The sequence below is a fragment of the Battus philenor genome, unplaced genomic scaffold (genome assembly GCF_028537555.1).
Source record: "Battus philenor isolate CCGP_79_NKW_IND1 unplaced genomic scaffold, ilBatPhil1.0.hap1 SCAF_7, whole genome shotgun sequence".
In the NCBI taxonomy this organism is placed as follows: domain Eukaryota; kingdom Metazoa; phylum Arthropoda; class Insecta; order Lepidoptera; family Papilionidae; genus Battus; species Battus philenor.
Window position 1 is genome coordinate 5,593,427 of NW_027181737.1, and position 17,194 is coordinate 5,610,620.

Genomic DNA, 17,194 nt, shown 5'->3' on the forward strand with positions numbered 1-17,194 from the left:
TATGTACAAACACACACACATATATATAAGAAGGAAGTATAACGAAACAGTATTAGTATTAACAGCGTAGACAACAATTAATTATTTAAAATCAACAATTAGTTACTTTAAATTAATAAGTTAAAAATTAATCAAATTACCGGTACATTCATGTTTTAACGTTCGTATCGTAGTTAAACTGATATATTCGAATGTAGTTTCAATTTAAACCATGTCAGTATTAACCAACCTCTTTATCAAAAAAAATATAATTTATTTTTATATCAGTAACTTTAATTCCGGGTGAACTTATCAACAATTTACTATGTTAGTATTGCAATTCCTAAACAGATTAAACACGGTGATAGAGCAGCGTCCTAATCATTTTATTGATATCACTGATTATCCAACAAAGTAGTAATAATAGACTTATTAAGAAAAACTATTACAGCCACTTATGCTTAATAATGCTTTGTTTTTATCAGAAACATCGATTTATTTTAATTAGCCTAATGTCTGAAAGGTGAAAAGCGAAAACGTGTAAGCCCGTTGCAGATAAATCTGCATTGGTTGATATGAAACGTAAAGATGAAATAGCTAATCGAATTAAAGCATTTATGCAAGAAATATAAACTAAAAATAATTGATAACCTGCTACAACCCGAAACAAATATAACTAGCAAATCATTAAAGCTTTTAAATAGTATTTTTAAAACACACATAAAGATGAAATAAGCCGGGCATTCACCTCATAATCACAGCGTATCGCTTTACCTATGACAATATATTTCATTCTTTCTTTTGAGATTCGCTCGTGTTATCATGAAACATAAGACGATGCCTCTCCCTAACTAAAAAATATCATTAAACATTGCCCCATTGGTACGTAATCTGCACTTTTGATATTTATTTAGAAATCAACACTTTTTTATACCTATAACGTCACTGACTGTTGCGTCGGAGGCAACACGAATGCACTTCGTTGCAATCTTCTGGCCTGAGTCTTGAAAGTAGAAACGCATGACCCCGTGAAACTCCAAGTTCTGTAAATAGAAGATTAACATCAATAATTTATATGTAAGAGCCGTACGCATAAAAATTATTTCAATCAACCGGTATATTGTTAATATTCTTAACACAATCTATAGGAATGCGAATGTTTTAATAAGAACAAATTAAAAAAAAATCTTTTAATTTCATATAAAAATAGTCTAAAAAATCTTATTAAAATCCTAACTTTGTGTTTGCACATATAGTTATACAATAGCAAAAAGCAATGAAATATCTAATAATTTATTCTTATTTATTGTATAAATTATTTTTCTTAAAAACTAAATTTAAATATTTAACTTTACGGTGCATATCGGGTGTGTTTACACGGAAATATTTTATCTAAAACGCATTCTTCAAGAGATAACGACGGCAGGCTAAGCAAATTGCTTCACAACGAAATACTCCAGGAAATCTGTACTAGCTTTAGCTTTAAATCGCTCTTTTATTAATAAAAAAAAACACAGAATAAACATTTTGAAACGTTGCTCAGCAAAGTGTGAGATACTTAAAATAAGAGTTTAAACGCGAAAAAGTACTCGTGCTTCCGTTGCCACTTTACTAAACACAAGGCGAAGAACATTATGAAAAACTTCTCACCTATTTTTCTTACTATTTATACGAATATTTTATTTATGACTCGGTTTAAAAATCTTTGTGAATAATTACTCTACAATATTTTGAAAACTGTATCGAACGCAGTAACATTCAAATCAGTACATTAATCATTTAAAATGCTAAGTACTATAATCCATAAACACAGATCAAAAATTTTAGGTGTGATTTAATTTCTTAAAGTTTAAGCAAAAATTTTCAAAAAATACTTGTCACAAGAATTGAAAAGATTAAAAGTTAACTACTGGCACAAAGATGTACTCAAATTCATTAAATAAATATCTTAATATAAAATACTACAACTTGGATAGTAAATTATAATTTTTATTTTTAAAATAAGGGAAATTTTATGATATCAATTTATTGCAAAATATGTAGAAAAACTAGAAAGTTAATTTGATGCATATTATTTTTATGTACATTGCTATTTTCCCTTTTTGTCTGAACCCATTAGTAGACAAATTTTGCAACTTTGATTTGTTTAGTAAAGTCACTAGCTTAAATTATACGAAAATTTAAAAAGCGAATTTGTAAAAATAATTTCGTCAAAAATCTTACAATTTACAGTATAATGTGAACGGTAATGCTAGGCATGTTAAGCATATACATAAAAAGACTTTTCCGTAAATTGTGTAACGATCGCATTGTTTCAGAGAACAATTGGAAGGCCGCCAACAGCGCCGATCAGCTGTTCATACTTCTTCAGTCCATTCAGTGTTCCATAATGCTATGCATGAATATTCACACAAGCTCCCCAACACAAAACACGATTTCAATGTATTAATAAAAAATTAGAACAAAAAATGAACTTGATTATGTTGTGATCTATAGATTCTGAATACTGAAAGGAATAAATTATAATCCGTACGTGGTAAAATAATAAGGGTAGTATATAAATACCACTATCGCACACCAACAACACAATTACATATAAAAACTATTTACATATGTAAAATCTATTTACACAACGTAACAATAATAAAAGAAATTGACGCGAACCACAAACAAAAAATATTTGATTTCAGAACAAACGATGGAAAGAAAAATATGTTTGAAGGCGTACCTTAGTACAAGGGCTTATTCAATGAGTCTAAGGATGTGACACAATGTAATTTTTAAATTTTAAATTTGCATAAACTTAAAAACTTGTAAAAGCATCTAACGGTTTGGTTAAACGCGGTATGGGAAGGGCCCCTCTATGAGGTCCGATGATATAGTCTAGATCCCGGGAAAACAAGATACGGGCATCGCAGGATCGGTCGTTGCGGAGTTTTTTGGAAGAGGCCGGAAGAGGCTTTGGATTGAGCCTCTATCGATTATAATGATGAATATAAATAATCTCATTGTAAACAAAATTTGTATAACATTTATAACATTTAAATATTAAAACCAAACCTAATCTGAATAAGTTTAAATTGATGTACTTACCTCGTTGGGCTCGCTGAGCTCAAAGAGGTCGAGCCTGTTGGCGTTCCACTGTTGAATCATGTTGCGGAGCACCTCGCGCTCCAGCATGCGCTTGTCGCGGTCCGCCTCCATCCTGTCACCGCATCAATCCGCACCTTGAATTAAATGCAAAGGACAATTGAATTTCAAAAACTATTGGTTTAAAAAACAAATTACTCAATCAAGTAAACTATCAAGTTGTTAAATTAAAATCATTATCATAACGAAAACAATTTAATTTTTTTTCACGATTACCTTTTTATGTCTTGTAAGTTACAAAATTTGTTAGTATAGTTTTTAGTGTTTCAATTCTAAAGATGATTGATTGGCTCTATATGTATATATCTGAATAAAATACGACAATAAACTGTATTAACTGTATTATTGCTGTTGCCACAATAAATAGTATCAGAACCCGGAATGTTATATACTCGTCATATATGTCAGACAATACTAAATATTTACCTTGAATAAAAAGGTAGAAGTAAATATGGCATCTCCTTCACGCATGTGTAAACTAATCCCTTAAGTCTAAGAAAAGAATACCTATTATGGTAAATAGAAATGTTACAGATACTTTAATTTTTATTTATAATTGAATCGCTTGTTTGGTCTTATCATTACCATCAACACTAGTGTATATGCATTACGTATGTTTGAGAGCAACTATAGCAGAAGCAGCTGAACAGATAGATCATACTGACAAATACCAGCGCAAAAACAGGCAAGCTTTCATTTGAAATTTGCAAATTAAAATTTATAGCGAAGAGTTCAAAAATGTTTAAACTATAAACGAAGAACAAATTTAACTACTCAAAATCCAAATATATTAATTTAAACTATAAATTAAGTTATTTCAGTAAGGCTGTAATAAATAAGACAATACCAACAAATTTGTGACTATACAATTCAATTAGTGTCAAATTCAAATAAAATATTAATTCAAATTCTTCCCCAAAAAGGTGGTTTGTAATTAAACAAGATTTTCAATTTAGTTTGTTTGAGAAATTCAGCACTATTAAACGAGAATTCTGAACTAAAAATGGTTTCTTTTGCTTGAATTTAGTTTCATATACATTAATTCGTTTATTCGTATTATTATCCACATAAGATCGTTTAAAGTAATCACACGTTATGTGAAGAATTTTATAGAAACTAGAATCAGATTAAACTCCTCTTTGAGGCATCCTTTAACTTAAAGCTTCGAGGGATCCAAAAAAATTTTTTTTGTTTTTTTTTTTTGTCACTTACAATATACTTAATACAGTAGTCAGTACAATCGATTCTTAAGCTCTATACATCATCATATCAACCGATAGCAGCTAACTGCAAGGCATCGGCCTCGGTGCTGCCCACACCCGCGTCCACCGGCTTGTGGTGGGCACTCTGAGACCTTTCGACCCAACGGCTGTCGCTCGGTTGCACGAGCTCTACGACCACTTTAAAATCCTTCACACTATAATAGAAATTTTTATTTTATGAACTTCTTAAATTCATTATTATCGCCGTTCTATGCAATTTAATTCACTAAAAGAAGATTCTTTAAGTGGGCGGCTCCTGGCATACATCATACGCAGGCCGCACCCACACACACGTTTCTGTTCTGTATTTATAACGCAAACATATGGCCCGGTACGCTGCCCGAACGGTCATTCAACACTCTATAAACCGAATCGATATTCAATAAAAACCAATTGGTTTCTTTCACAACTGAGAAATAACTACAAAATTGTGTAACCAATCAACAACCTTATAATAATTGCTAGTATTGAGAAACCAATCGTGCACGGCTGTTTTGGAAAGTAAAGTCAAAAATTTACAACAAAGGTGTTTTAGATAATTCTACCACCTGCCCGAATACCTCTATAAATACCGTTTCATATTTAGTCCAATAGCTTCTTAGTGTCTTACCAGGTGGATAACGTTGACCTGTTTAACTACTGTTGCTTACAAAACGATAAAGAACCGATTAAGTTTTATGGAAATAATCGCAAGACGTATCCACGACGAGTTTTCAGTTAGCTATAATATTTCCTTTAATAAACCTTATTACGTTTCAAAAGCGTGTTGAATTTTTTTTGGATAGTCTGTAACTAGTAACCCCAAATACAAAAACGAGTTTTTTATTTTTAAAAGATCCCTTCTTTCCAAATCAAAAATACTGATAGCACATCATAATAGTTAACTCAAAATATTGTAACTTTGCCAACAATAAAAATACATCGCGCATCTCTATTTATAAAAAAGATAATCTTTTTAAAAATGCATATCTAGTGCGTTCATAAAAAAGGATAACTAGCGCTAGTAAGAGCACGATAAACCTGTATATTGTTGTAATATTATTTTGTTGATAAAGAATTGGTTTATTTGCAGTGCAATAATTTGTTACACCAAAAAATACTTAATCAATGAATATAAATTGATAAGCAATAGGTTCTTCAATGTGCACTTAAAATATCGCATTTTTTTAACCCTTAATTAGGCGCATGGGGTCAGGGCCACTTGAAATTCAAAAAATTATGGCTTACAGTGTCCAGAGCGTACTAATGCTCTTTCTAGCTTCCTAACTCCCCCCGGGTACGCGAATTAGTCACATCCAGAACATTAGCGCATGTGCATGCATCGCTGTCCTTTAGAGAGCTGACCCCATGCGCCCAGTTACGTTCCATTTTTTGGCGAAGGTAAGTTTTTACAATTGTGATTTTTTTTGTGTTTATATTAGTATATTGTTTACTATTTATCTTTGTATGTGTGTATTTTGATACGGTATGATTTCTTTATGTATTTTTGAGTTTTTTTCTATGCTTTTTCTTTTTTTTTAAATGAAATGCCTAACGACAAACAAGTATTGCAGTGGCTGGATGAAGTGCTTGATGAAGAGCAAGATGCTTCGGATTCGCAAGACGAAACTTTAAACGATGCTGTCATTGATAGTGCTCATAATTCAGAAAGCGAAATTGAGGAGTCTGAACATATCCAAGACATCATGAAGATAATTACTTTTTATCTCGATATACTCAGAGAAATGGCCCGAAAGTGAAATGGTGTAAAGTACCACCATCAAACGCAGTAAGGACCCGAGCACAAAATATTATTTTACATTTACCTGGAGTATAAACATATCTGGCATCAACGCATTTGTCATACACAAAGCGAATACTGAGAAGACTTTGACATATTCAAGACGGATTTTCTTGAAGAAAATAGCTGCGGCACTTGTGGAAGATCACCAAAAACGTCACATACAACTACGTGCTGTACCAGCGACAACAAAAAAACGGCTCCATGAAGTTTATAATATGAACAAGGCGGTTTATCAATCGACAGTTAAGCGCGGGCGCTGTTCATCATGTCCTAGAAAGGACGACAAAAAAGTGCCAACAAAATGTTTCAAGTGTCGTAAATTTATTTGTCAGCAACACTCAAGGATTAACTGCATCGGATGCAGAACAGAAGATTCCGCCGATGAGGCTGAATAAACTTTATTTCTTAAGTTGATCTCGGCTATGTCAAAAAAATTAGTTTAAAGAGAGGTTAACTGTTTTTGTTTTTTTTTTTAATTTTTTAATGTCATAGTAAGGATTTGTTTCTTAAAGTTAAGTATATTAAAGAACTTTATTAATTACTATAAAAATCCATTGAGTTTTATTCCTTTTTGATACTCATTTTCCAATGATTTTTTTGGGGTCATTTAAGACCCCATGCGCCTAATTGAGTGATTTTCTTCATGCGCCTAATTAAGGGTTAAATCTAAAATTATGGATAAAGGAAAATAAAATTCGCAAGGATATGAGCAGAATTATTGAGTATTTCCGTGACGAAGAGTAATATCTTGACTATGTCGTCGGTGCAACCAGTCCGAAGAAAAGAGCAGTTATCGTAGCGATATTTCGTTGAGGTCTATACCCCATTGATGATGAAGGGATACCAACAACAGTGCGATGCTGTACTGAAATTTGTGTAAGTCATATCAAAACACCACAACACTCTAGCAAACATTGAAAAACAACAAAAACAATTAGAAATATAAATAGACGCTTTACAGCATGCTCTAAAAAATAAGACAGTACATAGGACATCTAACAAGATATGGACATCGGACAAAAGATTGACATTGAAGTCGACTATATGGAAAGGACGAAAAGGTAAAAAGAAGAAAAGCACCCCAGAAAAAAGTGGATAGAAGATATAAAAGCAACAGCAGAAAGTGAATAGAGAAAGCTATGGATAGAGACTTCTGGAAATACTGGAGCAGGCCTTTAACCGAGAAGGGTTTCCGATCAATGGCACTAAAGAAAATAAAGATAGCAAATTAGTTTTCATTAGAATTCATATATGAATTTATTATTAAAAAGTATTATATTTATAATGGAATTTAATTGTAAGATATACTATAACGCCTGTAAAAAAACTGTGGATCGGAAATAAACGGGATTTGTTATTATTATTATTATAAAAAGCTGCGCTCATCAAACTTAAATGGTGAAATAGTGTTTTATTAATACTGCTTGTTAGCCTAAGTTTCTACACTATAGTGCAAAACTATTTTAATCCCTTGATCACAGGATACTCTATACTTGTTCTTTATTATAAACTACTTAGAGCAGAACGAATCACTTATACTACTTAGACATACCATGCTTATCGCCTTACTTTATCGTATAAATTTTAAAATGTTGGAAAACAGATGATTGATATAAACAATCAACGTACTATTATAAATAAGATCTATTTACAACCAATCAAAATGATTTCATCAAACAAATACACCATGATTGATTATAGGCGTAAAAGTTTTAAATGCGTAAATTATAGCTCATTTGTCACTGAAACCTTTAAAAATTTACATTTATTTCAAATTAACCTGCGCAAAATCATCAATCTGAAACTCTAACAATAACTTCTGGCAGTACAAAGTGTGCAGGGATAGATAGTAAAGAATAATAATTGTAATATGTAGTAATCCGAATTTATAACAGGATTTTTTTTACTATATTATCATCACATTATTTATTATTTCTGAATCCATTGATTTTTAAAAAGACTGTACCATTCATTAGTTGACATCAAATAAGTTATACATTCAGTCCGCTAAAGCTTTCCACTTATAACCAATCACCCCGAATATCCTAGGAAATTCATTGGCGCGAAGTTTTATCTAAAAATTATTTTGCTTACCACTTTATTTTATTTATTAAAAACCGTAAGACTAGAACTGAATATTTATAATTAATTACGACCTAATCACAGATATATTTTGGATGGAACAGTTCATTGAACCTTATAAATTGTAAACAAAGCGAAGGTAGCGCTTTCTACTTATAGAACTGAAAAAAAATGGGCAATCTAATTTAAATTTAATAACTCAAATGTTTTATTAAATGAATAATGAGGAAAAATTGTTGCAATTGATATTTGTGAAATAAAGTAAATAATACTTTATTCCTCTTAGTATACAGGGCTAAAATTTACTAAAACTAGTACGAAAAGATGGTGAGCATAGCCATCGTTACTGCTAGGAGGCATTAGCGTCTGCTATTGGAAAGTCGGAACATTAGAAGGCAGTATAATTATACGTAGGGACGCGATATAACGTTTCTGTTACGTACCTGCCCCGAGCCGTTTGTTTATCGACCAGATATAATGTTACGTGGAAACGTGCTACAATTCATCCCAATAGTTTATTAATGTGGTCCGTACAGAGTTTGTTATGGTTGGTACGCTTCCGTTAGCGTAATGGTATACCGGCTTTAGCATGGAAAGAGGCACCGCGGCCGGTACGCGGATCGTTGACTCGTAAAAATAAACACGCATCGCTAGCCCACAACTTGAACTAATTTTTTTATACGTCACTAAAACTTGCCGGCCAATTATACTCACTTTCGTTATCGCGAGAATTTTAACTTAGACTTTAGGTTTATCGAGTCGTTGACGTGTATAAACTACAATTTTATTTGCTCCAGGTTTGCTGAAATGTTGGAATTATTCTAAAAATTTGCCTTTTCTAAGATACATTTTTTGAATTTTTGCTCTAAATAAAATGAGTCTAGGCGGCAAATTAAATTATTAGAAATCTCTGTTTTAGTCACATATTATTATCCTAAGTTAAAAATGCCGCTGAATGGAAGTTACGCCTCACTTTCGAAAAGCGAAAGCGGTATTACGCTGGGCCCAATAGCTTTCACGGGATGTGTTCCAAACATATTATAATTGTTTGAACTTAAGCAATTATTTCTTATATTAAATAAATATGAAGTTCTCATAGTTATTTCTCTATCTATCGATCATAGGCTATACTATTAGCATTCAATTTATTCCAGTGTTTTTAATCGCAACAGAGACATGTTTCTAAGACCACTATTAAAAATGTTATATACATACATAACTGGTAAGGTTGACAACATAATTTAACAGTTGTTTCGTAGAGAACGGATGTGTTGTGGCACCGCTTACGGACGCGTGACCGAATGTTGTTTAGACACACAAACTACGATACGGCCAGCCACTTTGTCAAACCGTGTGACCCTAATGCCATTGTGATTAAGTTGCGAATATCTTGAAACCTCGCACAACTTTCTGCACAGAACTGTACGACTTGGTCAATTATAGCCGCTATATTTACTTCGAACAATGGCAGCTGAGACATTTGTCACTACTATTGCAGTTCTTTGGGAACTATGTCTTGTATAAGAAAATAATATATTTTAAGTTCTTTTGACTTTTATTTTTAGTTTTTATGAAACGTGATGTTTGCGATGTATCTTCCTTGTTATTTTAACCTTATGTAAAATTGAACTTGTTATAGAGTAAAAACTAATAATATAATAAATATGTAATATATGATTAAGAACTCGTTTGTTTTGGCGCTTCAGATTATCCCCTTATAAATTCAATTATACAAGATTGAAATACAACGATCAGATAAATTTATTAAGTGGGTTGTAGAATGCCCACACGCCGCGTACATTGGGTACAGGAAGGGGCAAGGTCGGCATCCAAGCGTGAACTTCCGACACGTTGACAACGCTACGAAATCCGTCACTTGATACCCATTTTCTGTCTTGAGCTAGAACTTGTCTACTATACGTTTTCTAATTCATTCAATAATATTAAATGTACTCTTTAATTTCACTAAAATATTAAAAAATACACTAAGCGCTGAAACTTTTCAAGCTGCTGGTTGGGCTGCACCAGAACATTCTCAAAAACAAACGTTTAAAATATCAGTATGACCGACATAGATCGTCTAGGTGCTATTACAGGGTCCGTATCTGTCGCCAAACAGTAATAAGCATGGCTAGCTAGCTAATATGTGCTCCAGTTAAAGGGTGCAATGTATGGTGCACCGGGCAAACTATGTGGTGTTACGAAGGATTTTAATAACAAAATTTTGTGTCGCATACCAAAGTTATTAGAGGGAAATATTATTTACATAAATCCCATTTAATGTATCAACAACCATGCTCTCACTTTCCCGTGATAAAATTAAATCTCATTTGTTTTTGTTTTAATAAAAATAGTCGGTAATCGTAATGACTTTCATACGCGGACAAGCGAGCAAGCATCATGTTCGTATTATAAAAACCTGCACATAATGCTAGAATTCAATCAACGGCACTTGAATCATTAGTCCAGTGTTCTATCCTGTTAAAAGATACTAGAAATAGTTGAATAACATATACAGCTACATATGACTACATATGACAATAATTATCATCGATTAGTAAACCAATTTAGTTTAATTACAATAGTAATAATGATTTCTAACTACGTCTTTTCGAATCATATTAATAAGACGTTTTAGTTTATAACGCCACATCGTTACCACAATTTTTTCTATTTTATTCGATTATGAATAATAAGTTATGTATTGGCAAAATAATAATCCATGTATGTGTACAGATCAAACAATCGATCTCAATAATGCAAGAGACGGTTTATCGTACTTAATTACCTAGTATATGTTTGAAATGCAATCTTCCGTGACAGCATTGATTTAATGAGATACTTATTCATTCACAGATGCTAAAGGAAATGTATTATTCAATGGAATTCAAAGAAACCTTGCGACAATTTAAGCATATAGCTATTGAAATATACGTAAACGAATTACTAATACATGTATATTACATCTTTTGGAAATATTTGGTGAAGTCCAATGTGTAGAAGTGGACGTCTTACGGCTGATTTGATGATAATGAATAGTAAATTGAGAGAGTAAAAATAATTTTACATCTTAAAGTATTTAAAACTTGATATACAATAGACATTGTTATAAAAACGGGAGTACACGACAGTAATGCAACTAAAGTTCTCTTTGAAAGAGCTAACACCATTGAGCGTGGGAACGTATGGTGTATATGTTATGGTGCGGGTGCAAAAACAACGACCCTTCGCAAGTGCATAGGGGCGGAACAAGTGTACGCACCGGGGCGCCCGGCAGCCCTTTCATTCCTATACACACTATCGGCCTTCGCTACGTGCACAGAGGTCTCGACGTGCCTAATCGTGGCTCTTTTCACAAGTGGTCAATACTTGACTTTCGTTTCTCTAAATATGATTTATAACGACATAAGTAGTTCTTGAAACTACATCCTCTCAAATATTTACTAATACAGCCTATGTATGTACCATAATCTTGCAGTATGGATGTACGTTTACGATTAGTCAACTTTAAGTGGAAGAACTCACACCGTTTCCAATTTCATAAAACTTTTTAAATAAATAAGATTTGTCAAATAATTATTTTTTAATTATGCATATATATGTTTTTTGATAAAACAATAAAACCTTTTTTTTAAAACAAACGTAAACAATGATCGGTGAAAAGAAAAAAGTAATTCGCAGTGTATGACCAGCATGACATTAGGAGGTAGAACAATAGGTGAGAGGCGATGGTGTCGGCAGGGGCTTAGTGCTCGGTGCATCAGCGCAATGCGGCCGCCAACACCCGAACCTACTTGTCCGCAGTCCATTCACACAGGCGCGTATTGAGCCGACTCGGGTTACGGGAGTCGTGTAACCAGACGTTCGCGTTTCGGTGGATGCCCGCCGCGGGCCTGAGAACTCGGCCCCGTTTGCAAAGCTCCCATGTTATGAAACCAACGGTACTGTTACACCGTCACGCAATACTAATTGGCGTCGCGCGTCTCCGCCCGGAGTGCAGTGCGCTCGCTTTATCTGCGACGGTTGAACATTTGAAAACCGGCTCTCGGTTCAACGCAAACGTTGGCATTGTTCATGAGAGATTTTTTTGACTTTCCTTAAATAAACTTAGACTACATACTGTACATTCACTCGCATAAAGAGCTTTCACCTAAGACCGCGTCTAGATTATGGCAAGATGGTACCAATCTACGTTTTATAATAAATTGAAATTTAAAAGAATAGAAGTTCTGAACGCAAAAACTTTCAGAATACGAAAACGTTCGTCACGTTGTACTTGGTTTAGAATTACTTCAATGAATGAATCAAACTTACTCTTCAACTTGGGTTTATCCAAAATTAAATAATAACCGTTTTCAAAATGAATCATTCGCTTCTGCCTTACGTTTCAATAGAATAAAGAAGAAAATATTACGAAACCTGATATACACCCAGACAATACACCCAGAGAAATCTTGTTTAAATACTTTATAAAAACTAAATAATAAAATGATACCACTAGTAGTCTAGCTAAACGAAACGAAAAACTTAAATACGTGTCTACCAATTTTGCATTTTTTTTAAATTTTTGTATCGCCACGTAAGTTCTTAAGAAAAGAGAGTTATGTTATAAAATACAACACTTGTGTATAGCCATATAAAGGTAAGTAAATTAATACATGTAGGGACAAATATTTAATATCAATCAATAGTAAAAAAAAGCGCAATGGATTCAATTTGGGTTAAACATATTATTCTTAAAGCAAGACATTAATGTTTGTAGATTAACTTTCATAATGTGTAGGAAATAGAAAACTTAGTAATAAACACGTACAAAATAATTAAATTATATATAAAAATAATAAAGATATGAACTCTGACAGACTAACAACGTTCGATAGTTCAATATATCGGAGCACCTAATTATTTAATAATGACAATTCACAATGAATTTGCGTGTTGGGATAAACATGTTATAAGACGTAAAACTAAAATATTTTATAATACTCATGTACAGAAAACTTATATAAAGAACGGGGAAATGTCTACTAGTAAAGAACAATCGATGTTCGTATTCTTATTTCATATGAGTTATTAATTTCCTAGACGCACAACAAACCGGCAAATAGGCTGCATTGTGTTGATAAATGGAATGCAAAAGGTACGAAGGCAAAGGTGCGCGTGCGACATGACTCACGAGGCAGGCGCGCGGGGCTCGTCGCTCAATCGCTAAGCTTCACACCGCCCTTTAAATCTTCTACCTACTGTTTTATTTATTTTATCTCATGTCTGATTACACAGCGGCGTTGTATGACATACAGGTGAAACGTTCAGCACGATCACAACTGATATCGTTCCGCATTCAATGTTATACGATTGAAGTTATTTTTGATATTCAGCATATTTATCTTATTTATACTTTTAGCTTACATGTGTTCTTCCGTATTGATTCCCTATAATGTAAACTTTCAAACTGTTTATTAAATTTTTACAAAATAAACAATATTGTTGCAAGAAGCTGAATAGGAAGGATAAAAATAAATATTAATCTGTCAAATAAACTACTTGTATAGGCCTGTAAAAATCTATATACATCAGATATATTATATGATTGTTATACACCATAATTCTCTAAAAAGATATAGCTTTAAGCGGCTAAAGTTTTACTCTCTTTTTAAGATGTACCGTTTCAGATGTTTTAGATACTTAACATTATTTGTATACAATAAATGTTATATAAAAATTCCTACATTACATATCTTCGAAGACCAAGAAATTCAATTTCATCAATCTGTTATGTATATGTTAAAATAAATTTTATTATAAGTAGTTTTCTGTAGTTCCTAAATAATTATTACAATTTTTATGCTACCTTATAACACGATACACGGCGAATATGTGTCCAAAATATAGATTACACAAAGAATAGCGCGCAACATGATACTGACGAAGGTATCGAATTTAAAAAAAAAATCTGGCTCCGGCGTTTTGCGATATAGAATCTGTGATTTAGAGAGTCGTCGGAGTACTGAGTGATAGTAGGGCATCAGTAGTTAGCAATCGGGTTTCGTTCCGGTGCGTCAGAGAGAGCCCGACGAGTTGGCATGTCGCCGGGGCCACTCGCTGCCACGTCTCGCGGGGGCAAAACTATGACGCCAGAAAGTCGCTATTTGCGATCTGACGAATGACCGTGACCATCGTCGTTCACTCTCGACGAAAACGGGACCGCGGCGTTAGTGCGACCGTTTCTCCGAAAATGTGCATTGTTACACCGCGCAGCAAGGCTCATTTAAAGATAACGTCGATAATAATATGTAATGTTTACAATGTAAAATAAGTGGAGAAAAACGAGTACATATTATTATTAATATAGTACTGATCAATCTGACTGATTGTACTGTATGAAAACAATGAACTTTTTATTACTTAAAATTCGATGTGTGGCTTAATTTACCATTTTAATGTACATAACATAAATATGAAATATAGATAAACATAAATTGGAGTGTTTATCACTAGAAAGATGGATGCCCGTCAAATGACTGCAAGTACAACTATTAAGAAAATTACATATTAAGATTAAAATTTATGTACTTGATGTGAGCAAATATAAATACCACGTACTAACTACGTGGTTCTGTTACAAATTTTACATTTGGGGGTTTTAATAACATTATAGGAACCACAAATCGGCTTTTTACAACCGTCGCATAATTTCTCCCCGTCTTTATCGATTCTCCTAGACGAGCCGTGGCGAACAGAGAGAACATGAAGGCATACATAGGTTCTACGAACGAAGGATCAGAACCGAGAAATAATGCATCAATTTGAGTATTTCTCCTAAGAGCAATCGCTAACTACAAAATCAATCTTACCCGGTTTATGTTAAGAAGAACACAATCACTGCTTTGTTTTTGCGGTGATTTGAATAGATTTTCACATTGTTGTTTCCACCAGAGGTGTCCATGTACCGTCTGTAGCCATGTAGTTATGATTCTGCGCGTGATTAGTACTATCAAGCAAACGGCGAATCCTACCTCTGCAAGAACCACGCTTATTTACATTCTTAATATGTCGTATGCTAGCCGATACCTGATCTTCTGGATCAGAGTTTACACTTTTAGAACTTGAAGTTTCATGCCAATAAAAGTGATGTTTACTGCTTAGTTTTACATTTTCAGATTTACAATCAGATTTGTTGACAGTTTTGAAGTTTTCTAATCATTTACAGTAATTTATTCACAAAATTGTAATAACACGAACAATATAAATACAGTACCTTGTGTAGATTCCAGTAGATTCTGATTGATAAATATAAGAAAATAATTCATTTATATTTACTTGGATTATAGCAGTCAAATGACTGCCGCAGACTTTATCGGTATATGGCGTTTTAAAAAGTAAACAAAGAAACTAGGACAATTTTAATCGTAAATTTTTGAGCTCCTAAAGAAATTAATAGAACTCGTAAATTTACAGCAAATTTACTTTAAAAATTTTGGAGTAAGCAAACCAATTAAAAAAAAACTAAAAAAAACAACTTAATCAAGTTTTCTCAACTATCTCTGCTATGACAGTATAATGTTTTACGATTAGGCAAATTATCTGTGCGTTTATTTGACATACTGGCATAAAATAAAAATAGCGTCGTCATATCGACCAGGAGCACGAGGGGTGGTTGGAGCCTGGCACGGATTGTGCCGGACGGCAAACGTTCTAACTCACGCAGGATCGCTCCCGCACCCGACACGGAATTCGTCCCAGTTATCGCACTTATATACTTTATACTGCCTTATTCAAATTTGCAACTTCCTTTATACCGAATAAACAAAAGATTTATCAGCCACATTCATAAATTCTGAACACAAACGAACACGTTTCAAATGAAAAGCCGATAATTTTTAACAATGTACATCTTACAAAAACAATGTTCAGACGAAATGTAATAGAATTACAAGCCATTGTTTACCAAATCTGTTTTGCAAGTGGGTTATAAAGTGTTGATACATGATTATTTTGTTCGATTTAACATTCAACTCTTGCTTATGAAACGTTAAATCACATTTTTGATTATTCCCAGATTTTTTTTTATTTTGGAAACGTTTGCCTGTTTGACCACAAGAATATGGAATCGAGGAATATCAACTCAGCGTTATTCTTGTCCACAAATATATTGACGTATTTGAAAACTATGTATTGCAAAACAACAGTTTAACGAATGTAAACAAATTCTTTGAAGGAAATTAGTAACATATCACTTAATGTCATTTCCAATAGCGATTGTGTTCTGTTTTATTTTACCTTGGACCTATCTAAGCCAATCAGAGGGGATGCAAGAATCAATAAGAATTAGATTATTTCTGCGCGACGGCACTGTCGTTAGCAGACGAATGATATGTAATATCACATGGGGTGAGGATCATTTTCCTATTATTAGATAAAAGTTTAAATTATACAGTAGAAAGGTTATTTTATATAGATTACTAATATACTATTTTTATCTTTTTAAATTAAATTTAATGTAATTTGACCTTATTGAAAAAAAAAAAAGAAATATGTATAGCCTGGAGTTAGATTTTTATAAACGAAAATATCTCCATCCAATATGTAAATTAAAAGCAACCGGTTTATGTTTAAATCACGTCGAACCAAAATACGTCTAACGGCTATTATCGCATCGAAGATTGTACAAGTAAACGAAAGTTAAAAAGTCGGAGCCGATTTATTACAACATTCCCGGTTTCCGGCGTTTTTTTCCATACGCGAAGATTTATGTTGCGGTTGCGTAAAATAATCGTGTTAGTTTAGAGAGCGAGTGGAGCGGTGCGTGCCAGACGCGTTCCACTTGCAGTAATTTAATTAGGAGCAGTAGTTGGGTCTGCTGACGCGTCCCGCGCGCTGCAGCCCGCTTCATTGAGCCCCACGGTCGTTGTGCCCGGCTCGCAATCCCGCAACGCCG

The 17,194-nt window shown here is 33.3% G+C and overlaps 1 protein-coding gene across 2 annotated transcripts in view; it reads right to left on the reverse strand.

Annotated features, from left to right (window-relative positions):
* The window catches only part of cno (adherens junction formation factor afadin), a 76,588-nt gene that overhangs the window by 51,406 nt on the left and 7,988 nt on the right, over positions 1 to 17,194 (reverse strand). For both annotated transcript variants that reach the window (XM_068774724.1, XM_068774723.1), the window contains exons 3-4: positions 3,073 to 3,206; positions 914 to 1,022 (exon numbers count right to left, since the gene is read on the reverse strand). In XM_068774724.1, coding sequence (XP_068630825.1) covers positions 914 to 1,022; positions 3,073 to 3,183 — 220 coding nt within the window. In that variant the 5' untranslated portion in view covers positions 3,184 to 3,206. The remainder of the gene's footprint in view (positions 1 to 913; positions 1,023 to 3,072; positions 3,207 to 17,194) is intronic.